The 27,267-nt window shown below is 54.4% G+C and overlaps 1 protein-coding gene across 1 annotated transcript in view; it reads right to left on the minus strand.

Moving 5' to 3' along the window:
- Positions 1–796: 796 nt before the first annotated feature.
- Positions 797–27,267, minus strand: part of TRAM2 (translocation associated membrane protein 2) — an 83,398-nt gene continuing 56,927 nt past the window's right edge. The window contains 9 exon segments of the mRNA NM_001444986.1: positions 797–5,690; positions 6,740–6,903; positions 7,625–7,768; positions 7,991–8,095; positions 10,323–10,393; positions 10,780–10,864; positions 11,776–11,834; positions 17,807–17,923; positions 18,380–18,489. Of these exon segments, the coding sequence (NP_001431915.1) occupies positions 5,617–5,690; positions 6,740–6,903; positions 7,625–7,768; positions 7,991–8,095; positions 10,323–10,393; positions 10,780–10,864; positions 11,776–11,834; positions 17,807–17,923; positions 18,380–18,489 (929 nt within the window). The 3' untranslated portion in view covers positions 797–5,616.

The raw sequence follows: 27,267 nt of genomic DNA on the forward strand, positions 1-27,267 counted from the left end.
AGCTTTTATACACGGTCTGAACCCCGTCTCACAGCCAAATGACGTCAGAACGGTCTCCCCCTTATCTATTTACCTATGGTTTCACTTTCCACACTTCGCTACAGTCAACCATGGTCTGAAAATATTAAATGGAAAGTTCTAGAACTAATTTATAACTTTTTAAATTGCGCACCATTCTGAGTCGTCTGGCCATCGGGCCCAGGATCCCCAGCCATCGAGAAGGCTGTGGCTCAGGGATCCAGGACCTCTCGGACCTAATCACAGCATCCTCCTAACTTCACCTCACGTGGGCACCGAGGCCTCTCATGTCACAGGAAGAAGGGTGAGTGCAGCACAGTGGGATGTTTGCAAAGAACTTTCACTCTGGTGTATGATTATAATTGTTCTGTTGTAGCATTATTGTTGTTAAACTCTTCCTGTGCCTAATTCATATGGGAAAGAATATCATATTCTCAGGCCTCAGCCCCCTTGTGGTGTCAGGCATCCACTGGGTTTGGAACAAGTGCCCGAGTTTGAGGGGCGCTGCTGTACAGCAGTCATCAGGTCAGGCCCAGTGTGCTTCCTTGCAGGGCTTCTTACCTACACGTCCTACCCCATCCACATACCCCTTTCCACGGTTACATTTCACTCCTACACACTCAAAATGAGGCTTGTGGCTACTCCCCACTCCCTACAGCTGACTCCTCCTCCATCCTTTTCATTCCCACAACAATCATCTAATGGTGCAAATTAGGTTCAAGTAAAAGCAAATAAAGCATCCGGGTAAAAAGGAACAGAATTATACCCAAGACACGTAACCTAATAATTCTGCCTTTTATTCAGTTATCTCAAAAATATTTGATCATTTGTTTCAAAATGCACATTTAAAAAAATCCATACAAAACTGTAATTTGTTTCAAAACCAGACAGAAACAGTGAGAAAAGGACTTGGAAAAAGTTCACTGAAGGTGAAAAGAGCCCCCCCTCCAAAACCCTTTTACATGAAAGCATAAATACGGCAGGTACAAATTTTCCTTGAGTTCGTTGTTGAAATTTGGTCCATAACATGAACAGGCTAAAGTAGAAAAACACAAAGACACTTTGTCCACATTTGCATTAGGAGTTGCTCAGGGCACCAGCGGCCTCAGCTCATCCTCAGCTGTTTATTAAGAAGTGAAAAACGAGGTGTATATACTCTCATCACATAAACACTTGACTCTGTACCCGAGGAAAGGGTGGTACTCAGAACCGGTCAGATCCAGCCGGGTGGACCAGGCTGTCCATGTGTGGCTGAGGCGCAGGGCGATCTTCCTCGCCTCATAAACATGACCCTCTGGGTGACGGTGTCGCCTCACACAGATGTCATGCCCAGACACTGACATGTTAATGCCCCATTGTGGTGAGGATGTTTTTCCAACAGATATTCCTAAATGATGGACTGCTACGATGATGCTCCAGGGTTCACTGGTGTGCCACCAGGGTCAGGAGAATGACAGCAACAGAGGAGGTGGCTAACATTCCTTCTGGGCAGACTGTCCTGCCCCAGTGGCTGGGCACTGAAAGGGACAGAGGGCCTGTGGGGAAGACCACTAGCTGGGAGAGTTATTGCACAACCCGGAAGAGCGAGGACAAGGTGGGCAACGGGCAGGGGAGCTGCTGCTCATACAAGGAGACACTGCGCAGGGGTGGGAGGGGCACTCTGCAACAGCCAGCAGCACCCACATCAAATGGGCACCTGGGAGGAACACTGGTGACCGGGAAGCAAAAGTAGACACCTTATCGCCTAGACTTTGGGTTGAATGGGAAGCGAGAGAGAGACCCCAAGAGACGACAGCAAGGGTACCTTTTTTAAATGTGGGGGGAGGTGGAAGAGCATGGCAGGCCTGGTGCCCCTGGAAGCTCTGGACTTCCTCAATAGGCAGGTGCCTGGGGGCCGTGGGAGGAAGTTCACAGGCCTGCAGCCACCCCACAAGGGAGAAACTGGAAACAACCTGATCCTGACACAGTGAGGGGCGGGTAGGATGGTGTGAGGCTGAGTGGAAACGAGGGAAACTCACAGTCTGTGTCCCTCTCATGTGTAACTGCCGGGGGCCGGCCACACAGTGCACGTGGCGGCCATGAGACTAGGGCAAGGAAGGCACTTCAGACACAAAAAGGCTCCAGATCAGCTCGGAGCTGAAGGAGGCCACGCAGAGTGTGACCACCCTAGAGAGAGCTTGGGGGGGGTGGGGAGGCGGCTGGGGCACCAGGTCATCCTCAGCCTTTGGAGGAGTCACTATTCACACAAGAACTAGGCTAGAAGAGGACAAGTCAGCGGCTACTTCTGTGCAGGGAGAGACGCGATTCAGGTTCCAGGTCATCTGTCAACAACCTGATTCTCCTCCGGTCGGGGAGGAGCAGGGCCGTGAGCTAGGAGGGCAGCAGAGGGAGGCGGCCCACTCAGGGTCCTGACTCGGGAGCCTGCAGCACACCCTCCACTGGAGACAGAGGCTCTGACGATCAGGAACCCAGGTTCTTCAAGGGGGATTATGTCCAACTCTCTGTCCTCCTCAGCCCTCAGGGGAGGCCGAAGCCCAGGAAGGGACCCAAAGGGATGGGCGGGCAGTGAACCACTGTGAATTTTAAAAGGCACCCAGGGCACAGGCTTTTCTGTTGTGAAGCTGGGCTGGGCGCGCACTTTCTGCCCCCACCTCTAACTCGGCAGCACCGAGGAGGGAGGTCCCACCACAAACCCGGCTGCCCGCGTCCAGGGCCACCCAGCTCGAGGGGAGGAGCATCTGCGGGAGCGGCCAGAGCACAGGTGTCTGTTCCGGCTTCTGCCATGTGGGTGGCTCTGCCTCAGGACAGAAAAGGAAAAGGTCTTCGGCAACAGCGCGGGTCTGGTGGCACAGACGTGGCAGGGCTTGAACTGACGAGAACAGGAGGGAGCAGCTGGCCGCTGGCCGGGCCCGGAGCAGGGACACACGGAACTTGTGAACAGCGGAGCCATCAGAGCCTGGAGGTGAAGTAACGTCCCTCCAAGGAGGGGCACTGGCAGCCGAGGTCACCCAACCCCCCACAGCTTCACTCTCCCACGTGCCTGGCACCCCCGCCCACCAGCCAGCGATGCCCCTAACGGTGACGCCAGGAGGCCCGGGCTGCTGAGGTAGATTAGCATCTGCTCTCCTCCCGGGGATGGTGCTGAGAAGCCTCGCAAACCCGCGGGCGTCTGGCAAGGCCTTCACAGAGGGTTTAGGGCAGAAAAAAACAGCCAGACTGGCCCAATCAGGACAAGCCAGCCCATCAAGCTCTGGGGATGAAGTGGAATTATTTTGGCCCCCGGCAACACACTTCAAGCCAACCTGCCAAAGGCTTGGTTCTGCTCTGAAATGAACGTGCCAGGCCTGCCTGGGCGGATGGGGCACCTAGTTACCCTCCCCTCAACTCCCTCCAGAACCACTCTAGGTCTCAGGGGATTCACACAGCAGGGGAGGTTTTCCCAACACTCATCAGGGAACCAACCCTGGCTTTTAGGAAGCACAGGGCGTTGGCCTGGCCCCGGGCTGGTAGTACTGCAGGAAGGCACACTATACCGGGAGCCAGCATGGGTTCGCTGGCAGCAGTCACCTTCCAGTGAATGTGAGAAGGGACACTGCTTGATGGCAGGACCTTGGCTGTGGCCCACCTCCCCAGCCCACAGCGAGGAGGCCAGGTAGGCACTGAAGACAGGGCTCCCCACTGGGGTGGAGAGTGGGGGCAGCCTCTTGCAGGGAACAGGAGCAGGGCCAAGGCCACAGCCCCAAAAGGACTGGGCTGGGTGCGAGGCTGCACCATGTCTCTGGGGCACCCTAGGACCAGAGGTTCGCTTCAGCCATGAGCGGGGAGGGGGGAACCGACTGACTGGCGGACAGATCGCAGATTGGGTCTGCTGGGTTGGTACAAGCTGCCCATTCACCAGGGTTCTGCTTTGTGGCCCAGATGAGGGTCAGGGAGGGAGAGAGAAGCCTGGGGGGAATCTGCTCTTACTCTCCTAAGAGTAACGAGAAGCTCTTCCCACGCCCGTGGCCCTATACCCCAAAGAGCTAGACGAGGGTCTGCTGTGGTGTCGGGAAACAACCCCCAGGCGCTGGCCGATTAAAACTTCTGGGCAAGTGACGAGAAGGGAGCTGCCTTGACGAAAAGACCCAGTTCCCGCCTTCTAGGTACTCATCCCAGCTGTGGTTACTAATGTGATGTCAGGAAGAGGACCAGCGCGGCAGACACTCCTACTGCCCCTGTGCCCATGGGATCCAGCCAGCACAGTTTGCAAGCCTCCTTACCAACAGCCTCCCTCCCTGCAGGCGTCCTCAAGGCACCATGAGGCCTTGTCGTTGTTGGGGGGGGGGGGAAAGAACGCGTGCGGGGAGAGGGCAAAAAGATGCACAGCGACATGGTTGTATCTGCCCATCTGACAAGCAGAGCAATTCTGACTGAGCCTGCTTGCAAACTGTCTAAAACGCTGTTGAGTGTGCTCAGCAAACAGCAGTAGACGACGATGACAATTCCAAAGGACACTCAACACTGAGGCCAGAGGGAACAGGGCCCAGGTGACCCGCCCCAAGGGCCAGCAGGAGCTTAGTGTTCCTGCAGCCCGACGGTGGAGGCAGGTGCAGGGCCGACCCCCGACAGGGCTGGCCGGCCTGGGGTTTAGGAGCAGCATGTGCCCAGCTGGTTCTGTAACTGCTGTTTGGTTTGGTTTTGAATGCTGGTGAATGGTGGGAAGGGCGAGGCAGCAGGACCTGCCCGACAAAGGCCTGGGTCGACGCCTCCATCGCTTCCGCCGTGTTACCTTTCAGGACGAGCCCGCCGCTCCTGTCACTTTGCTCTTGCTGCAAAGTGGGAAGATGTCCTCCTCCAGCTCGTCCCTGACTGAGAGAGAGCAAGTTGGTTTCCAATCCAGGACCGGCCACTGGGATGCTCTTCTGAGCCGTGGGGCCCAAGGCAGCTAACACCATCCTTCTGGACCAAAAGCCAAAGCCTTGGCGCTTACAACCAGCAGGGCCCCCGAGGGGCCTCAGGATGCGCGTGCAGAACTGGAGTCATCCATCTCGCCAGTTCATCAGCACCCAAGAGATGATGATCCGAGGCCAGTCTCTCCTCCTGCCGCCCGTCCACGCAGGGATCACCGAGCGGCTGCTGCCGGCCACGCCGGGGCTCCTTGGCATGAAGGTCAACTCAGCCGGGTCCCAGGGACTGGGTACTGGAAGGCCAGCACACTGCAAGCTTCGCTCCCTCTCATTGTAAAAATCAGACACAGAAAAATTGCACAATAGGATAAAGTTAACAAGTAAAACGAGAAAGAAACAGCCATGGGAGGAAAAAGATCAGGCCAGCAGAAAAGCAACCAGGAGAGTCTAGAAAACCCAGCAGAGGACAGAGGTGAGGACATGAGGTGGCTTAAGGGATGGAAAGAGGAAGATTTTTGGTTTTATTGAGAATGGTTCATGGAGGAAGAAGAGAAAGCCAGGACGTAAGAAAGAGGAAAAGGCCCTGTGTGGAGACAGGTTTCTGCTGTTTGAGACGGAGCATCGAGCAGGAAAGGGGGCGCTGATGGAGGCCTGGGCTCCCCACCTCCTGCTGGGCCCCCATGGGAGGGTTCCTGTTCTCAGCGCTTTGCCCTTAAGGAGACTTGAGTTTCTTAGTCCGTGGGGAGGTTCCGTTCTCTGCTTTCACCACTCCGTTTTCATGGTAACCTGGGATTGAAGGGAGAAGGCCCAGTGTTTGTGTGGGACTACAGCGGGGGCGGGGTGGCCTGGCAGCCCCAAGGCTGTAGCCACCTGGACACTAGCAGACAGCTCCCAGGGGCTCGTGCTTCCCTCAGGGTGTTGCTCCGTGTGAGGTGGTTGGTCTCTGACTGTCTTTAGTGGGTGGAGCAGGGGTGACACACAGTAACCCAGGAACAGGCAGAGGCCCGCCTGCCCAGGCCCGGGGCCAGGGCCAGACCCTCCCTGAAGTCTCTCAGAGGCTGCTGGGCCCTCAACTTCTCCCAGGCACCAGCAGAGTGCCAGCAAGCGGAAGGTAGAAAGGCTGTAGGGACAAGGCCTCACTCCTTGCCCAACGTTCCTCTGGCAGAAAAACTGCTTTTACTGCTGTCAGAAGTGCCCCCATGTGCCTGCTCAAAGTCAGAGGCACATCTGGCTGCAGCCTGGCACCCCATATCCACCCCAGCCAGGCCTGGCTCCTTGTCACACCCAGCCGCGCACGTGTCTGGTTCAAACACACAGGAGGCCCTGCCAAGCAGGCCACACCTGGAGGAAGGCTGGTGACTCAGAAAATAGATCCTGGTGCAGACAAGCCCCCAGGCTAGACAGAGCACTGGGCTGGGGCTGGCAGCACCTGGGGGACTTGGCAGGGGCCAGAGGAGAAGTGGGTGCCACCCCCGCCGCCCCCAGTATTGTGTCACCTGAGGTCACCCTGAAGACAGAGACAGAGCCAGCAACCTGGGAGACACTAGGTGCAGAGCAAGAGGGCAGGTGAGGACACAGAGAGTGGGCAGGTGCCCTTGCTGGGGTCCCGCCAGAGCCCCCCTCACCAGCTGCTGCCCTACCCACTGGGGCAAGGGCCCACCTTGTCTGCCAGCCCCGCCCACATGCCTCTCCACCTCCCCTCATGGTGTCAGGCCCCAGCAGGAGCCAAGGAGCCTGGGGGCCCACAGGAAGAGGCAGGCCTGGTCCAGGGCCAGGGGGGCCCCACCTGCCCCGTGGAGCCTCTCCCCGCCACTCCCCACTGCCCTGGCACTCACCTGACTCCCTCTTGATAAGCCTGGCTGCCAGCCTGGGGGCGGTGGGGACCCTGCGCTTAGCGTTCTGCTCACTCCAGTACTCGCGCCAGTGCCGCAGCTGGGAGTGGATGAAGCGCCACATGAGCCAGGCCTGGGCAGCGCACACCAGCAGCAGCACACACAGCCTGCGGACAGAGGGCTCAGTGGGCTCGGGCGGTCGGCAGGGTCACACCAGGACCACACGGCACCCAACCCACCACCACCACCACCACCGAGAAGAGCAAGGTCGGTGCCAGGAAGTGGTGACAGATGCAAGTCCAGCTCCAGCCACACCACCCTGTGCCTGGGACCCACAACATGGAACACGGCTCCCGTAAGCTCTGTCCACATTGGAAGGATTCAAGTGAGCTGAACTGGCCTACAGCAGAAATAATTCTAGAAGAGCAGCTTCTCACCCTGCAAGCCTGGACGAAGCTCTCACCCCCAGGCCCTGGGTGAAATGAGGACCATGGCCTCCTCGCTGCCCTCCTGGCCGCTGGGGGAGGCCATTGGCCTCACTGTTGAGAACACACTGTAAAGAGCCCATGTGTGGCCCCAATAGCCAACTGAGACGCAGGCTGTGAACCCTGCACCACCCGTGAGGTGCTGGACCAGGGGAGGGACTCCCACTGCCACCGAGACAGGCCAGCAGCCTGACGGGCCAGGGCCAGGCAGGGACACGGCTGTGATGGAAGGAAGAGGCTGAAATCTATTCTCCCCTCCAGCTTCACGTCCAACGTTTCCACCTGAATGTCAAGGTGTGGGAGACCCAGAAGCCTGCTGCCTCCTGACCTTCCAGGGAAGTTGGGCCAAGTTTGAGAGGTTCCCGGCCGGGCTGTGGGTGCCCAGGGCTCGGGCCCAACTCACCTGCAGAGTAACGTGTTGAAGTTCCCTTTCTCGGGGTCAAAGGCCTGGTTTTCCATGCGAGCGAGTCCAAAGCCGATGGCCAGCACGGCGAGAGTGAGGATGAAGAGGCGGGTGACCCCAAATACAGCCGCCCAGGCGTTAAACCTGCCCGAGGTGGTGGGGAAGGGACATCAGCCTTCCAGGCCCATGTGCCCATGTGGGAAGAGGGTTCAAGGGTGGCCAGAGAGGCTGCTCGAGGGGTGAGGTGTCTCGAAGAAGATGCTCCAGAGAAAATGACCCCAGGTGCCTCCTGCAGGCCGTGGGGCCATTCACACCCAGGGCAGACCCCTCCCCTTGGCTGAGCCTCCACCCAGCAGCCCCACTCACAGCTTCTCGTTGTTCTCATCAGCAAAGTGGCAGAGCCGGGCCGTGTGGAAGAGGAACTCGGTGGAGTACTGCAGCAGCAGCAGGACCAGGCCCAGGCGGCTCAGGCTGCGGAGACACAGATGGGGCTCACAGTCCCCCCAAGGTGCCGGGGAGCCTGAGCTCTGCCCTCCACGCCCACTGTCCCTGGGCCGCCCCCCTGCCCCGCCCACCTCACGTCCTCCAGGATTCAGTTCTGTCTGAATGGCACACCTGAAGAATTACTCCTAACTCCGACCCTTGGCCTCTCACCTGCCCTGTCTGCGCCTCGACGCCCCACCCACTCCCTGGGGACCTGGCTGCCTTCACAGCACCTGCCTCCCTGCCTTCATCCCCTGGCCTGGGACCAAGCACAGAAAAGATGCTCAGAACACGTTGCTGAGCTTTTGCGTGAATATGAGGGATTCGCACTGTTTTTAATCACCCGAGTCTTCACAGCTGAGACGTACACGAAGCAGCAGAACACAGCATGACCTAAAACATCTCTTAAAACAGGAGCCCCCATTCCCACAGCCCGTCCTGCTCACTTCCAGGCCTGTGACGCTCTTATTGACTTTCCCGGGACGTTTGCTGGGCCAGTCGGCTGGGATCGGAACAAAAGCAAGAAGGCTGCACAGTGAAGCAGGCGGGGCCGCGAGGGGTTGGTGAGGTACTGGAGGTGCGGGGTTGGGGCAGGGGGAGCCATGCCTACAGGCCATATGGAAGAGGGACCCTACGATTCCATCTGTGGGATGCAAGATGTACGGGATCAATCAGGACGGTCACTGGATGGGAAAAAGGCCCAGTGTCTCCACATGGTTGAGGAGGACCAGCAGGATCTTGCCCTTGACCATCTCAAAGCTCACTTTCCAGCCCTGCTCCTGGCTCTGCCCCTGCGGCCCCACTCCCCCCACACCTCCCGGGGTCTCCACCGCCTGGCTCTCATGCCAGGCCCTCCTCAGAGGCCTCGCCAGGCAGGGGCCGAGTCTTGCCATCCCACGACCGTCCATTTCCTCACACCTGCCACCATAGGAAACTCTATTCATTTACAGTCTGCCCCCCACTAGAACAGACACCCCCAGAGACAAGGCTGGCATTGTCTGCCTTCACCCAGATGTCCCTGCAGCTCCTGAGCCAGGGCTGGGCCCACGGTGCATGAAGGCTCCCAACACCAAGCTCCCCCCAAACAAGACCCTGCACCACTGGTCAGCTCAAGGGTCGATCTTTCTTGGGAAATCCTGCAGCCCAGGGTCTCTCCTCGCCCCATACTCACTCGAGAAAACCAGGGTAAGACGGGGGCGGGGAGAGGAGGTCATGACCTCGAGTGGAGCCAGCCCCGCAAGGGATGGGGCAGCGTGTGGCAGACCGGCTGTCCTCACCCTCTCAGGTCTCTTTCCAGAACAACAAGGTCAGAGCCTACCCTTCTCCTTCCCTGGACACATCAGATGTGGGAGGAAGAAGTGATGCTACAACAGGAAGCTCTCCTCCAGGGGGTCCTGCCTGTGCCCTCACCCCAGTCCTTGTCACACTGCTGGGCGACCAGGCTGTCATCCTCAGACCCACCCCACACACAGCACAGGAACCTCTGACACAAGAGCAGAGCTGGCCCCACAGCCTTCACCCCTCAGAGACCCGTCCAGCCTGGATGCTGCTCTTGACCTCTAGAGACAAGACAGCGGACCTGGCTCTGTCCCTTAGGTGGGTCATTTTCATAGGACACCTGCCTTGCAGAACCAGACACCTTAGCAGGTTATGCAGTACAAGCTGTCTCACTTGCAAAAATTAAGCCCAAGAAGACTCCAATCTAGAATGACACGTTCTGTTCAGCAGTGATTCTCTTCACGACAGAGACACTCAGGCCATGGCAACTCTTGGGACTTTGGAACAAGCAGTGACTACATTTCCTTACAAGTCAAAGGGAAGGGGAGTGAGTCCAGGGCTCGGAGCTCACACCCCCCTGGACGCATGATCCCAATTCAGGCTGCCTTCACGCTGCACCCTGCCAAGCCCTGTTTAGGGGCCACAGCCACACCCCCCACCCCTGCTCTGTCCTGGACTGAGGTAGTTACTCCTCTGCGTTCCCAGGGCAGACGGGCCTTAGGGTAGCACAGCGCTTATGCCACTGTCCATCCTTATGTGTGTAACTGTCTCTCCTACCCCTTACACGTAAAGGAACTGTCCATTATCCAGCCGTATACTCCACGTCTCAGCATGGCGCTTGGCACACAGAAGGTATCTAATAAATGCCTTCTGACTGAATAACTGCGTGGAGAGACGCACAGACATAAAGGGGCAGGGAGATCTGGGCCTCACTCACTTTAGGAGGTACGCGCCTGCTATGTGGACCAGGTACAGGCAGATGTACTGGAGCTGCCGGGGAATCTCCTCCTGCAAACGAGATGCAAACAGTGCACGTGCTCATTGCCAGACTGAGGGGCCGGGGGCGGGGTGGGGCGGATGGGGGCAGGGTGGGTGCAGGGGGACCTGATGAGTGGGACTGGGTGGCGCCTGAACACCAGGCTGCTGCGCAAAGTCTGAAAGTGGCTCAGAGGACAGAGGGTGAGCTGGGTTGAGAGAGACACAGGGACAAGGGAATGGGGCCTCCCCAGAAGAGTGAGGTTTCCCCAGGGCCACACATTCTGCCCTGCGTGGGAGGCGGGTAGGAGACTCCTGCTCCCCTGGAGACTCTGACCAGCAGGCGCTGGCTCAGCACCTCAGCATCCTCTGGGCAGCAGGAGGGAGGGCAGGGGGCCAGCGGGGCAGCGAGTACTCACCTTCCGCACCTTCTGGAAGTAAAGCTCAGGCAGTGCGTGCAGCCAGTAGGCCAGCTGGCACAGGTAGAAAAACTTCACCTGGAAGCTGGAGACAAAGGGGCCGGTCACCCAGAGGGATGGAGAGAAGTGTCCGCAGGGCTCCCAAGCACGGGAGGGGGGCCAGGGCAGGGCCTGTGAAGGGGGGAAGGGAGGGGAAGGAGGGACAGGAGGAGAGGGTGGGGGAGGAGCCGAGCACTGTGTCCCGACACCGCTCCACACACAAGGCCACCTTGTCAGGGACACTGGAAGCCTGTGGAAAGACTCAGGATGAAAAGAGAGGGGGGCAGGCCCAGGGGTCAGGGCCATCCCGTGCGGTTTAGGAACCTGCTACAGGCCCAGGAGCCTCTGGGAGGTGATCAGGTCATGAGAGTGGGGCCCTCCTGAGAGGGATGAGGCCCTCCCCGCTTCTGCACATGAGGACACAGAAGATGCTATGAAGCAGCAAGTGGTTTCACCAGACTCTGGAACCGCCAGCGCCCAGAACTGTGTTTATTTTTTTTTTTTTAATTTTTTGTCTTTTTTAGGGCCGCACCCGTGGCATGTGGAGGTTCCCAGGCGAGGGGTCTAATGGGAGCTGTAGCTGCTGGCCTACACCACAGCACAGCAACACCGGATCCTGAACTCACTGAGCAAGACCAGGGATTGAACCCGCAACCTCATGGTTCCTAGTTGGATTTGTTAACACTGAGCCACAACGGGAACTCCCAGAACTGTGTTTAAACTGTTGTTTATGACCCCCCCAGCCTGGACCCCATTGTCTGCAGTGCTGCAATAGCAGCTGGGCTGAGACAGGATGTGACAGAGCTCACGCAGGTGACACATCATTTCAGGATTTGCATGTCAAGCTCACGGGGACAAGGCTGCCCCCACGACACTGGGCTCTTACAGGCTCAGGGGTGGTCGGGGCCTTGTGCCAGCAGCCCCTCCTCCCTGGGGACTAAGAGTGACAATACTCACGGGAGGTACACGTGTGGGTAGTCTTCCCAGAGGCTCCTTGGGTTTGTTAAATATCCTTCCTGCAGTGGGCGGGAAGAGACAGCATTTAGCGGTGTGAGCTGGAGGCCTGGGGGCGGGGGGAGCCTGCCCCAGGGGTCAGGGGTCAGGGATGCACCTCGTCCCCCACTGCCAGAAAGAGGAAGGAACTGGAAAGCTCCCCCTGGCACTTGGCCAGTCTCTCTATTGTCAAAGAGCCTGGCTCTGGGGTCGGAGGACCCAGCCCTGCCGCTGATGAGCTGCGTCCTCTGAGCACGTCCGTCTCCCTGAGCGTCAGCTGGCTCATCTGTAAAATGAGGATAAAAATACCCTCCCAGAGCTATTGTTAGAAATAAATGTGACAGTTTATGTTTATGTGACAGCGTATTATGACAGAGTATTATGCCTGGCATGTAGGCACTCAGGAAATGCTTGTCGAGTGAATAAGCAAATGGACTCCAGTATCACCGTCCACTGGAAAAACAAACAGCCTAGTTTGGCCTTTCCCACCACCAGTAAAAAAAAAAAAAAAGAAAAGAAAAGAAAGAAAAAGAAAAAGAAAAAAGAATGGCAGGACCCCACAGGCCTCACATGTGGCGTTGATGACACGGCACCATCCCTGCCCGTGGCCACCAGGACTCTGCATGTGCCTCCTTTCCTGACCCTTTTTTGTTGGCTCTCTTCTGACCCTTCTTTGCATCTCCGCTGCTCTAGCCCAGGGCCTCTTACGGGGGGGGGGGGGGGGGGGAGGCGACCCAAAACCCTCCCATCACACAACAACTCCCGTCACAAACTGCCTGAAGAAATCTAACATAGGTTCTTTGAAATGCAAAGCTGAGCTCACACTAAGAAATCGAAAGCTGGGGGGGGGGCTCTCAAGAGGGTAGGGGGCCAAAAGCCAGAGGGGGAGGGGAGAGGGAGGGGGGCAGGGCCCTTTTGCCCACACAGAAGACCCTTAAAGGGCTGCCCCCTCGGAGGAGGGCAGACCCAAGAGAGCCTGATGACCAGCGCAGGGCAACAAAGACGATGTCTGCTCACCCTGTGCTCACACGGGAACGAAAACACAATCCCTTGAAAACCTCAGGTTCACTTTCACGTGGGTTTGCATCGCCTGTGTGTTCAGGAGCCTCCACGCAAGGAAATCAATCTTAACGGCACTGGGGGCTCGGGGACATACTTTCACCCCAGGACAAACAGGGCCCCGCACACCCAGAGCCTGGCTTCTCATCTCAGATTACAAAACATTCGAGGAAACAGTCCACCTCGAGCAAGAGGACGCTCAGCGGGGGGTGAGAAGGTTACATCAGCCTGACCTCTTTTTAGAAAGAGCGAAAGGAAGGAGTTTCTGAAATGAGAGGGTTCCTCAGCAGCACCACTGAAGCCTGAGCTGCACCACCATCCCCCTGGTTCTGTCACCCCAGGCCTTGGCTGTCCTGTCGGTCAGAAATAAACCCAGCTGGGAGTTCCTGTCGTGGCGCAGCAGAAACGAATCCCACTAGGAACCATGAGGTTGTGGGTTCAATCCCTGGCCTCGCTCAGTGGCTTAAGGATCCGGCGTTGCCATGAGCTGTGGTGTAGGTCACAGACGTGGGTCAGATCTGGCGTGGCTGTGGTGTAGGCTGGTGGCTGTAGCTCTGATTAGACCCCTTGCCTGGGAACCTCCATATGCCCGGTGGGGCCCTAAAAAAAAAAAGAAGAAAAAGAAACCAAACTGGTGGCTCTCACGAGGAGGCCAAGGACCAGGGACTGTGTTCAAGAGGAGGCCCCACGGTTCAGAGAGGAGCCTCCAGGTGATAACTGAGCCAAGTGTTCCCAGGGGAAGGCCAGTCCACCTCCCGCCCCCCAGTCACTAAATGTCCCTGCAGGTGTGGTCCACGGCCCCAAACCTACAACCAGGGCCTCACTGTCACAACATCCCGACTGATGGGTCGGGTCCTTCACACACAGGCCCCAGTGCAATCGGGGGACTTAGGTGTGAAGGAAAGGGCCTCCCCCTACACCCTCATGACCCCATTTCTACTCTGGCCTCACAGTCCAGCAGAGGTAGGAGGCTCCGGGGTGTGCGGGGTGGCAAGAGGGCGTTCCCGCACCCACCCTGGGGCTACCCCTCTCTGCCACCCACATGCCAACTCTGGTTCCCGGGCTCCCACCCTCCCTGATCCAGGGAGATGCGAGAGGGGAGGCCACTCCTTCCTAGAAAAGAAGCCCCGATATATCTGAGGGGGAAAATGGTACTTCTGGGATAGACTGAATGAGAGAAGAATGTCTGCCAAAGAAAAGACTGGCCAAGACAAGCAGCTCTGGAGGAAATCTGAAGCCCGGAAGAGCCTGTGATTTAAAACAAGGAGCCTCCCCGCTCGGCCCTCTTCTTGGGAGACAAAGAGGTCAGAACTGTGAAGCCAAGCGGCGGGGAGAACGCCCCAGAACAATGCTGCCTGCCTGCCTGCGAAGGCCAGTCCCAGGAGGAGCGAAGCGAGCAGGGCAGCCAGAGGAAGCATGACTCACTGCTCCGAGAACAGTCTTTTCCAGACCTCAGGCCAGCCAGCCACCCAGGGAGGCCCGGGCCGGGGCCCCTGGGAGCTCAGCACACCAAGTGTGGGGTCCCCGGGGCCCAGGGTGGGCTAGTGCCCCAGACTCCACCTGCGAATGGGTACAGCTGTCCCGGGGGATGTTGAGGTGGCTGGCACCCTCCCTTCCCTCCCCTACACCCTTCCTTTCCAGTGGATGAACAGAAAGCACTCAAGAAGAGCAGAATCCAGTCCTGCCACAGCCAGCTGCTGCCTGGATCTGTGGTCCTCTGGGCCATAGCTGAGGTTCTGCTCCAAGAGCCCAGTCGTCAGGCGTCACCCTGCACCCCATGCTTGGCTTTTTTTTTTTTTTTTTTTTAAGGGCCGCACCCGTGGCAAATGGAGGTTCCCAGGCTAGGGGTCAAATCAGAGCTGTAGCCGCCGGCCTACATCACAGCCACAGCAATGTGGGATCGGAGCCCATGTCTGTGACCTACAACACAGCTCACAGCAAAGCCAGATCCTTAACCCACTGATCGAGGCCAGGGATTGAACTGACGTCCTCATGGATACCAGTCAGGTTCATTAACCACTGAGCCATGATGGGAACTCCTTTTTTGTCTTTTTCCCACATGCAGCTTTGAGCACCAGGCTACGGGTTTAAACTACCAAGGGAGGCACCCGGGGGGAAGCCAGGCAGGACGACTAGACGCCCACCCACCCTGCTTTCCCCACTAGAGGGTTTTGTTTTCCCTAAACAATAAGCAGAAGTTCCGAGCTAAAGGCAGAAGGCTGGCATTCTCATAAAAGCATCGGATGGCCCATCTACAGCCCCATCCCCCTGCCCGCATCGACGCGGAGAGAAACGTCTGAATCCAGCATGAAGATAAAACTAGTTATTCTGTGCAGGAGGGGTTTAGGGTCAACTTTTACTTTCTTTTTGAACTTCTGCTTGGTCACTTTTCACACAACAATCACCTGTGACGTTCATAAAAACCAGCCTCTCACTACTTTAAAAACGAAGGTTGGAGCAAGAAGAGGCATTTGCGGCTTCTTCATTCGCCCTCACAACCATATTTAGTGAGCACCCGGTATAGGCCAGGGCACTGTAGTGAGCACGGTGCCAGCTCGGGGACCAGTGAAGACTCATGTGAACCAGGAAACCCCACAGTAACTTCAAGGCTTTAAGTGCGGCAAATACATGTGGGGGGCGGTCTCTGTGAAGGTGACATTGAGGTGGAGACCTGGATGGCAGGAAGGGTGGTGACAGATGTCAGGGGTTGGAACTTCAGCAGAGGAAGCCCCCCGGGCCCCCCACAAAGCCTGGAAGAGTCAGAGGAGCAGAGCTAAGAACAGCGGGGGAAGGGCTGGGGCCTGCGAGAGAAGAGATGCACAAGGCCAGCAGGGCCCAGAGCACGGAGCAAGGAAGACGACGACTTTCACAGTAAGAGATGCGGCCTTTTGAAGCAGAAGACGCGAGACTGGGTTTATGCTCTAAAATGATCTGCCTGGCTGGGCAACCAACTGGGGTGCAGGGTACAGAGGAGAAGTTGCCTCCTTCTAGAAGTGATCCAGCAAGAGAGGACAGTGGCTTGGATGACAGATCAGGGCTTCCAGGCTGCGGCACTACTGACATCGGAGGCCACACATTAGGCTTTAGCTCTGGTGACCGGGCTGTGCCCGGCAGGACATGCTACAGCATCACTGGCTCGCCCACCAGAGGCCGGCAGCATATTGTCAAGTGTCCCCTGGAGAAACCCCTGGCCTGGGTGCAGCAGGACAGGTAGAAAGCGGACCCTCAGTGGGGGGGAGGGGGCCCTGCTGATGAACCAATAGCAGGGTGAAAGAAAGAGAAGAATCGAGAAAAAGCTCATAAGAGAAACACGTGATTTTGAAAAACTAGCTGTTTTTACTCCTTTTACAAAACGACCCTCTCTTTTTCAATCAGCTTCACTCCGGGCAGAATGGCTCGGACGGAACAGGTGAGGGCTGAGAGCTACCAGTGTTACCAGGACCTGAGGCCACTGCAACTTTCCGGGGTCCCTCAGTCTCCATTTCCTGCTGGAGATGCTGAGTCGGGAACCAGCCACCACCACAGTAAAAGCCTGCTCTCAGTGACCCCAGAAATGTGTGACAGCTCCAGACTAAGGAGCACGGTTGTCCCCAAGGCCGTGGCGGCCCAGGAGAAGCAAGGGCACAGCATCGAACATTTCACAGCTGGAAGGAATAGGAAACCCTGGGCTGCGGGCCTGAAAATCGAGTCTAACTGGTCACAGCTAGGGTGGACGGGGTGGGGGAGGCAGAAAGGGCAAAAGTGATTCAGAGACGAGGCAACACTTCTGCCGCAAGTCCAGTTAAGTGTCTGTGGGACCTGAGGGTTGCTCTGCCCCAAACCAGCTTGGGGCCTCCAGAGGCTGCGCGAACCAAACACCCGGTGGCTGGAGAGGTCCGAGGTCCTCTGACCTCCCTGACTTCCTGGGGTGGCGTGTGCTGCACAAGGGCAGGGAGTGCTGGGCACATGGCCCACACTGCAAGCCCCGTTACATGGGGCAGTGTAACGAGGCAGGCCTAATCCAGGGCACGGAGGCCTTGGGTCCTGCATTGAAACTTCCTTGGGTTCCATGACTAAAGACACCACACAGGAGGGCAGGTCGAGTCCTGTTTTGAGAATATGAATCCAGAGTTCAGTTCTGGGGACAGAGAGGTCCTGAGCAGGGGCAAGCTCGTCACTGTCATGAGGCAGAGGAAGGGGGTGAGGGGTCAGCGGAGGAGGGAGGGAAGCTTCCTCAAGGTCACAGTGTTGCCGAATTTTCCCAACCCCGGGACCTGGATCTCTCCCAGGACAATTCTACCTTCTGAGGAAGAGACCAGGTTACAGACAGGAGGTGCTCCAGGTAAAGGGACAGGGATGGAGGCGAGGGGGCTAATTAAATACTTCCCAGCACGACAGACTTGTTACAGCAACCCCCCAAAGGACTGTCCACATTCCTTCATATGAAGGGATTTTGCTATATCAAAGGCTGCTTGAAACAAGAGCCTTATTGTGAAGAGAGGGGAGGTAGGTCACCTGTCTGGTCCCTCAGGCATCTGTGGGAATGACCCTGACTCCCACGGGACCTGATGTGTGCAGGGGGTTGCTGGCCTTGTCGAGGGAGGCCAGTGTGGTGGAGCCGAATCAGACCCTCAAGTCCAAGCTCTATCCTTGCCATTGTGGAATGGTGGGGCCACCGCCACATCTGAGCTTGGATTTCTTCGATCCATAACCGGGGTGTCGGAGTGAACCTAAAGCTGAGCTGGTAGGGCGGCACCGTGGCAGGGCCCTGGGAAGGGATCAGAGCTGTGTGGCTACGTGGTATCCTCCCGAGAACGTCACATAACTATCACAGGTGTTAATCTGCCAACAGGACACCACTCCCCAGCTATCAGATGGCATCGAAACCATTTGACCCTCTCTCTCCGCGACACCATGGCAGCCAGGCCCAGCCATCCGCATCTCGAGGACCACTCACCGTCACCACCACGTAGAAGCACCAGATCACTGAGCTGAGATGAAAGACGACCAACTGTCCAGACTCGTTGAATTTGCTGTGCTTGACCTTGGAGAGATGAAGCCGTTTGCTGATTTTCTAAAGAACAAAGAGACTCATGCATGTTAATATACGTGGGTATTGGTAACGGGCACGTTTCCAAATCCTGTTTGCTGCCCACAAAAGGGCTCACATTTGAAGGCAGCCGTCGTCCGAGTCGAGGGCAAGCGTCATGTGTGCATCCAGTGCTTAGCTGAAGGCAAGCATTTGGAGAAAGCGGTGAGATGCCGAGAATATCCCCCAACCGTGCTGTGTGTGACCCACCGCCCCCCTCCAGGACGCTGTCCCTTCACACTTCAGGTGGCTCCCTCCCGTGTAATAAACACTGTGGTCCCATGTGCTGCGGAGGCTGTGAGGGGGACGGAGGCCAAAGGGCAGTGCGGGAGGTCTAGGCCCCTGGGACCAACCAGGATCTACAAACTGGGGGCAGAAGACTCAGGGCTGCGGCCGCTCCCCCCGCAGCTTCCCCTCTCAGAGCCCCGGCCTGGCACTTACGTCTAAAATGTACTCCTGCACCACCGCGTGCAGGATGATGGTGATGAAGATGTAGAACGAGATGGTGACCAGGTCCTTTGGCCCATAGTGGTAGTGCACGGTCTCGCCGTCTGCGGGGGGAAGGAGAGCCACATCAGAGCCACATCAGCAGCCCCGGAGAGGCAGTGCCCTAGGACCCCCCAATGCAAAGGAGTGCTGAAGAGGAAGGGCCCCCCTTGGGCTGTAACCCTAGACTCAGAAGAGAGCGTTTCTTCCTGAGAATCCCACCCGACCTCTGGACCCGGCCCGTGGAGGCGCCAGTGGGAGAACCAAGCACATGGCACATCCTGGCCTGGGCAGGAGGGCACAGTGGCTGCAGCCAGGGGTTGGAGACCGCCAATCTCCATTGCTCCCCGGCTGTGTGACCATGGGAGAGGGACCAACCTCTCTGAGTTACTATCTCCCTATGCCTCTCCCAACCCAGAAAAAAGGGACTGCAGTTACACTTCATCAGGGACGCATGGTACAGCGTTGTGTGTGGACACAGAAGCCTGAGGTTGTGTCAAAGCTCTGGCATGTATCCTCCACCCTCTTTTTAAAAAATTTGAGGAATAGGAGTTCCCATCTTGGCTCAGTGGTTAACGAATCCAACTAGGAACCATGAGGTTGCAGGTTCGATCCCTGGCCTTGCTCAGAGGGTTAAGAATCCAGCATTGCCGTGAGCTGTGGTGTAGGTTGCAGACGCGGCTCGGATCCTGCGTTGCTGTGGCTGTGGTGTAGGCCGGTGGCTACAGCTCCGATTCGACCCCTAGCCTGGGAGTCTCCATATGCCATGGAAGCGGCCCAAGAAAGGGCAAAAAGACCCCCCTCCCAAAAAAAAGAGGTATGGCTGATCTATAATATTGCGCTAGTTTTGAGTGTACAGCAAAGTGATTCAGTTTTATATACATATTTTTTCAGATTATTTTCCATTATAGGTTATTGTAAGATATTGAATATAGTTCCCTGTGCTATGCAGTAAATTTCTGTTGTTTATTTTATATAGTTTATATCTGCTAATCCTATACTCCCAATTTATCCTTCCTCCTCTTTCCCCTTTGATAACCATAAGTTTGTTTTCTATGTCTGTGAGTCTATTTCTGGTTTGTAAATAGATTCAATTTTATTATTTTTTAGATTTCACATAAAAGTGATATATTTTTCTGTCTTACTTCACTCAGTATGATAATCTCTAGGTCCATCCATGTTGCTGCAAACGACATTATTTCATTCTTTTTTATGGGTGAGTAGTATTCCATTACTATGTCCCATTACGTAGTACCCCCCCGACACACACAATCTTCTTTATCCAGAAAAAAAAAGATGAAAACTCTAATGGGAAAAGATATATGCACCCCAATATTCACAGCAGCACTATTTACAACAGCCAAGACATGAAAGCAACCTAAGTGTCCATTGACAGATGAATAGATAAAGAAGATGTCACTTATTTCCCATGTGACTCTGGAGCACCTCTACGGGTGACCTTTCTGTGCCTCAGATTCCTCATCTGTAAAATGAAGAGAATAGCAGTTCCTGTCCTGTAAGGTTATAGTGAGAATCAGATGACTTAAAAAAATGCAAAGGGCTTAGAATAGTAACTGATACAAAGTAAGTGCTATGTATGTATTTGCTATTACTCTGCTCGTTGTCGGGCTACTATGAGGATTAAATGAGATAATCTGTATGCAAGATACTTATCACAGTGTCTAAACCATGGTACAGCATGCACTATATGGTAGTTTATTAAAATATTACTAGTAATAAATGAGATGGAACCCCAGATACCCAAGTCTTGCAAAGCTTTGCTCTTGCAGCCTTTCTCTCCTCGGACAGAGGAGGCCTCATGCCTCTGTTCCAGCTGGCAGGCCCCAGGGCTGCAGGAGCTCAGGATGCAGGCCTGGATCCCTGGTGCTCTGTGGACACCCTCCCCCGAGCAGACACCCTGGCCGCCTTTCCAGCTGTGCTGCCTTCGTGCTGAGTCACACACTCATGAGTCATCTCGCTTTGCTGGGATGGCAGTCCAGGGTGGGTGAGTTTCAGGGTGGCTGCAGCGTGAAGGAGAGCTGGGAGTCATCCTGCGACCCCACCACCCTGGAGGTGGAGACTGTGCTGGTGGCCAGTGGCGGTGGAGGGGCAGGGAGGACGTGGAGCACATGAACCTTGAGATCAAACTGTCCTTTTTCCTCTCCCTCCTCGCTTCCTCAAAGACCCCGCTCTGTGAGAGGCACTGGGCTGGACTGTTGACACATGGAGACAAAAGACACTGCCCCAGCTTCAGAGAGCCCAGACCGGCGGGGAGACTGACAAATGTACAATGACCTACATTCGGGCAGCCAGGCTTGTGATACCAAGAGGTAAATGCAGCCACACAGCGTGCTAGGCGGGGGAGGGCATGATTCCAGCTGGGGCAGAGGAGGTGGGGTGGCTCATCAGGGGAAACAGGATGATAGTGAAACTTGGGAACAAGTAGGGGTTAGTCAGGTGGGCAAGAGGTCCTGGGCAGAGGAGACAGCACCAGCAAAGGATGCACTGCAAAGGATGCAATGCTGTAGGCAGGCATGTGAAAGGGCGTGGACTTTATCCTGAAGGCAACGTGGAAACATCGAAGACCTCAAACTCAAGAGGGAAATGATGAAATTTGGGTTCTGGAACATTTACTCTGGCAGCAGTGAACATCATGGGGCCTGGAGGGAGATACCAGTGATGCAGGTAGGAACTACGGGGACCTGAATTAAAGCCGGCGGGGGGGGGGGCATCAGCCACAGAGGCCTGGTGAGACTAGGCGACTGACCCGTGAAGGGGCTGAGACCTGGGAGGAGGGTCAGCACTGAGGGCCAGAGGAGACACAGGAGCAGGGAAAGTGGGGGGCATGTGGGAAAGCCTCTCCTCCCTGCCCTTCCATGGTGAGGCCAGCATTGCCCTTTCCCTGCCTTCTTCGTAAGAGAGGATCAAAGAAGAGTTAGAAGGCAGCATTTTCTGAAACTGTAAAATAGCTAAAACACGCCAAGTTTCGCCATCAACACCAGCATTATGAGGCAAAACGAGATTTATATTCAAACAGGCACTGTCCAGAAGTAGTGAAACAACCTGTGTCAAGACTTGGGATTATCCACCTTAGAGCCTCTTCAAGTCACCTCCATTCTTCACCCCAATACTATGATTTCGAATAGACAAGACGAGAGCCTTAAATCTCATCAGCAAAGACTCAAATCCTTTGCTGATGAGAGCTCCATGCATGTTTGTTCATCCACCAGCAAAACACATGCAGGGCTCCATGCTGGGTGCTGGGGGAACGGCAGAGAGAGAGGTGGGCATGGCCCTACCTTGGCAGAGCTTAGCCAGTGCATCCCCAATTCTCTATACCTAAAAACCAGAGGCTAACAACAACAGCAGCAGCAAAAACAAAAACCCAAAAAACAAAAAAAATCTAGAGAAGAAAATGGGCAAAGATTTGCAGCAATATGGATGCATCTAGAGAGTCTCATACTAAGAGAAGTCAGACAAAAAAACATCATATATCACTTACATGTGGAACCTAAAAAAAATGACACAAATGAACTCATTTACAAAATAGAAAGACTCACAGACATAGACAAAAACTTACGTTTACCAAAGGGGAAAGGAGGGGGAGGGGACAGAGAAATTAGCGGTTTGAGATTAGCAGATACATACTATCGTATATAAAATAGATTTAAAAAAACAAGGCCCTACGGTATATAACAAAGGGAACTATACTTGATACCCTGTGATAAGCCATAATGGAAAAGGAAAAAAAAAAAGTTTTTTAGAAAAGGGCAAAGGACCTGAATAGACATTTCTCCGAAGATGACGTACAAATGGTGCAGGAAAAGATGCTCCAAAGAGGACATACAACAGGTACCTGAAAAGATGCTCAACATCACTACCATTAGGAAATGTAAAAGAGAACTGCAGTGAGATACCAGCTCACACCTATTAGAATGGCCACAGTTTAAAAAAAAAAAAAAAAAAAAAAACAAGCAGGAGTTCCCTTCGTGGCTCAGTGGAAATGAATCTGCCCAGTAATGATGAGGGCGCAGGTTTGATGGCTGATGCCTGGCCTCACTTAGTGGGTGGAGGATCTGTCATTGCCGTGAGCTGTGGTGTAGGTCACAGGAGCAGCTTGGCTTGGATCTGGTGTTTCTGTGGCTGTGCTGTAGGCTGGTGCTACAGCTCCGTTTTGCCCCCTAGCCCAGAACTTCCATATGCCACAAGCAAAAAACAAACAAACAAAAAAACCCAAAAAACAAACAAGTGTTGGTGACAGTGTGTATAAGTTGGAACCTTTATGCACTATTTGTGGGTATGTGAAATGGTGCAATCACTGTCAACGGTATGATGGTTCCTTAAAAAATTAAAAACAGAGCTACCAGATGATCCAGCAATTTCCACTTTTGGGCTACACACTCAAAAGAATTGGCAGCAGATCTTGATGAAATATCTGTACACCCATGTTCACAGCACTACTCACAACAGCCAAAGGGAGACACCACCCAAGTGGAATGGAAAGAAAATGGGGTCTATACATACAATAGAGTATTATTCAGCCTTCGAAAGGAAGGAAATCCTGCCACATGCTACACATAGATGAACCCAGAGGACACTGTGCAAAGTGAAAGAAGCCAGTCACTGGAAGACAAACACCAAATGATTCCATCAAAGGAGGCTCCTGAAGGAATCACATTCATAGAGACGGAAAGAAGGAGGATGGTGGCAGGGGACTGGGGGCCAGGGGGATGGGGTGTTGCTGGTTAATGGATACAGTTTCCGTTTTGCAGGATGAAGAGTCCTAAAGACTGGACAACAGCATGAATATGCTCTAACACTTCTGAACTTTACACGCAGAAATGGTTAGGACAGTAGATCTCACGTTATGTGGATTTCACAATTAAATAAACACCAGGGCCAACTGGAGTTCCCAGTGTGGTGCGACAGGATCGGCGGAATCCTGGGAGCACTGGGACACAGGTTCGATCCCCAACCCGGACCAGTAGGCTAAGGATCCTGAGGTGCCATAGCTGCAGCTGAGGTCACAACTCTGGCTCAGATCTGATCCCCTCTGATCCTTGGCCCAGGAACTCTATATGCCATGCGGCGGCCAAAAAAACCCCTCCCAAAACCCCACCAATGCCCAGGTGTGACCAGTGCCATGATATGGACGGAAGGCTGGGCAGGAAATGGGGGGTGGTCGGTCACTAAGGTGTGCTGGCAGGAGAGCTGGTGAGGGCGCAGTGGTCTGCACAGAGATGGCAGGGAAGATCCAGGCGGGCTGAGGATTGGAGTTACCAGGGTGGGCAGGCACCTCGGGGGCCCTGACAAGACAGAGGAAGTCATGGAGCCAAAGGCGAGGGAAGGTTCTGGAGATCAGTCACAACCACTTGTAGAGACCCATCTTCCTGCCGGACGGATGGGTGAGGGGGCCAGAGAGAGCAGTCGGGGGGGGGGGGGGGGGACCCAGGCTGGGTGACCAGGATGGGGGTTGTAGGTGCCTGTGTGGGAGAGTGAGAGAGAAGACAAATTCGGATAGGGGTGGTGGACTCAAAAGAACCAGCTGGTGGACTGGCTGTAGGAAACGGTTCTCATATTCTTTTCAGAATTTCTGTCCTCTGTAGCCCTCCATGGTTTCAGAATTCTTCCACGTGTTATCTTGTCCACTCCTCGTAACCACTCACGGGACGGAGGGTCCAATGCCCCAGCCCAGCCACTAAAGCCACCTCAGGGTCAACAGGAGGTTGGGAGCCCTTTTTTTTTTGGCCACGCCCATGGCATGTGGAAGTTTCCAACCAAGATCAAGCCTGAGCTACAGCAGTATAGCAATGACAATGCCAAATCCTTAACTGCTAGGCCACCAGGGAACTCACGACCCTTTCCTGTAAGAAGTCACTCCTTTGATCCCTTCCTCCTACACCCTAACAAGCAGCATCATACCCACGTACTTACAAGCCATACTCTGATTCATACAATTTATCTCTAGCGCTTTCCCCTTATCTGCTATCTTCCTATTTTGATCAGGACAGGAAAGCAGATTGGTCTGGTCTCCTTCTGCTTGCCACAGAGCTATGGAGGTTGGAAATTCATGTTTTTTAGGAGGCCATAAACAAATAGGGTTTTTTTTTTTTTCTTTCTCTTTTTAACTGTTTGGTTGCTCACTAATTATTTATTTATTTATTTTTTATTTTGTCTTTTTAGGGCTACACCCGTGGGGTATGGCGGTTCCCAGGCTAGGGGTCTAATCGGAGCTACAGCTTCCAGCCTGCATCACAGCTATAGCAACATAGGATCTGACCCACGTCTGCGACCTACACCACAGCTCACGGCAACATCAGATCCTTAACCCACTAAGTGAGGCCAGGGATCGAACGCACAACCTCATGGTTCCTAGTTGGATTCGTTGCCACTGCGCCATGACAGGAACTCCCACCACCATTTTTCCTTAAACATGTGGCCCTTTTGGTTTGTCTTTCACATCTCCACTCAGAAAGAGAAACAAGTTTAAGAAAGCTCCACTTCCCCTTTCACCTTATTGAAAGAAGAACAACAAGTGGGACCCGTGGTGACTGCCAGGTAGTCTCCATGTCAGGGACAGACTAGGGAGGAGTGGCAACTGTGGAAAACTGCAGAGTGCATGTTCCCTGGGGTGAAGGAAGGAGTCAGGAGAGGCCCAGTGTGGCCAGATCGCCCCTGTTTCAAAAGCAAAGAGAGAGATCCTCTACAGAAATCATCAGAGTTTAAAATGGTGGTGACTGATTTCAAAATTTTAAAAACACTTTATGGGCCAACCCCAAACTGGCCAAAGAAAACACACGCACAAGCCAACTCTGACCACAGGCCACCACTTTGCAATCCCCGGCCCAGATGACGCCTGGCACCTTCCCAGCACCCATATTCCGTGGGTCCTCTCCCTAGACATGGCCACGAAGTAGGTCAGTGTACCCCCTGAGGGGTTAACCTGGCCCTGGAGGAAGCACCTTCAAATAATGACCTTCCCTCTGAGGACAAGTTATCCGGTCTCCTGTCAAAGTGATGCTCGCTTTCTCTCTCTGGCCACAGTTTAAAAAAAGAGCCAACATGATAAAAGCCTGGTTGTGCTGACAACCTCAGATGGAGTCAGCCCTTTAGGGAGCCCTGACCGCCTGTTTTGCTTCCTGTGACTAAGAGATGTTTTCCTGTCTCCCCTGGTGTCACCTGTAAGCAGCATCTCCCACCTGCCTTCGCATGTCCCGTCTTATCCAGATATGGCTGTGCGATCTCTGACCCCTTCCCCACCACTGGAGCTGGCTGGTGGCCACTTGTGGCTGATGTCCCATCTTCTCTTTACATCCCCTTAGAGTCCAGGCACTTGCCGCTGAGGCTTCTACCTTTGTCTGAATAAATGTCCGAATAAAAAAGGGTGGTTTAGGGAGTTCCCGTCGTGGCGTAGGATCCCGCGTTGCTGTGGCTGTGGTGTAGGTCCGCAGCTGTAGCTCCAATTTGACCCCTAGCCTGGGAACCTCCATATGCCGCGGGTGTGGCCCTAGAAAGCAAAAAAGCCAAAAAAAATTTAAAAAATAAAGAGCATCACTGCACAACCTGGATGCCTCTTTCTCTCCCCATTTCCTTCCTGACCCCTCCAAACCTCATTTGTAAGTGTTGCTCTCTATTGGTTTGTCCTTACAGCCAACTCTATTTCTCCCCGATTTTGAATCTTTCGCAAGATCTATAAACCCAGAATTTAGATATGAAAAAACACCATAAGCAAAATAAACAGGCAAAGAGGATGAGGGGAAACATTTACAGTTGGAATCATAAACAAAGACAAATCTCGCTAATGTGTGAAGAGCTCCTTGAACTTGAGGATGAAAGGATGATAAACCCAACAGAAGAATGGGCAAAGGATATGAAAAGACAATTCACAGAGGAAAGCAACACAGACAGATGGCCCTTATATATTTAAAAGGATGCTCAGCCTCACACAGAAGAAAAATGAATTAGAACTACAATGAGAAACCATTTCACACCTATCAAATTGGCAGAAATCCAACACTCCAAAGCTTGATGCTCACTCTTGCTAAGGCTGTGGGGGAAACAGGTTATCTCTCTCTCTCTCTCTCTCTCTCTCTCTCTCACTGCTGGCAAGATGCAAAATGTACCACCTCTTCAGAAGGGCGATTTGGCGATCTCCACCGAGATTACAAACACATCAACCCTTTGATGGGAATTTATCATCTATCCACACATGCTACTCTCAAAATGGCACATGTACAAGGTTACACACAGTTTTTAAAAACAAGCTAATGGAAACAACTCGAGTAGTTTTCAGTACAGGGTAAATAGACCAGAGTTACAACACCGGGGCTTAGAACAGTTATAAGCAGGTGTGGCTGTGGACCTCGCAGAGCCGAGGTGCGCACTGCCTTACATCCCCTCCAGGGCCATGAATCAGAAGCTTGGGTACAGCCCAGAAATCCGAGCTTCACAGCCCCAGGCAATGCTGACGCAAGCTAACAAGCATTGATGTCAACAACGGAGCTGTCTCAAAAACCAGGGAGAAACGGCAAGAAGAGAAGAGGCAAGAACAGGTAAAGCTAATCAGGAGAAGGGAAAGCAGAAAAGCAGGTGCTTTGGAAGGGGGGGTGTTGACTGAAGGGGCCTGAGGAAGCAGGGAGGGTTGTTGTCTCTCAGCCCAGGGAATGGCACAGGTGTACAAACTCACCATGCTGTGCCGCCAAGAATATGTGCACTTCACCGCTGCTTAAGCCACACAGTCTGTGATACTTTATCATGGCAGTCCTGGCAAATACACACACACACACACTCTCTCTCTCTCTCTCTCTCACTCACACTCACTCCCTCTCTCCCCCAGGCTGCCC

The sequence above is a fragment of the Sus scrofa genome, chromosome 7 (genome assembly GCF_054392235.1).
Source record: "Sus scrofa isolate SSC_HxYL_T2T_F1_AM1 chromosome 7, Sscrofa_HxYL_maternal_Yorkshire_Landrace_v2.0, whole genome shotgun sequence".
NCBI lineage: Eukaryota > Metazoa > Chordata > Mammalia > Artiodactyla > Suidae > Sus > Sus scrofa.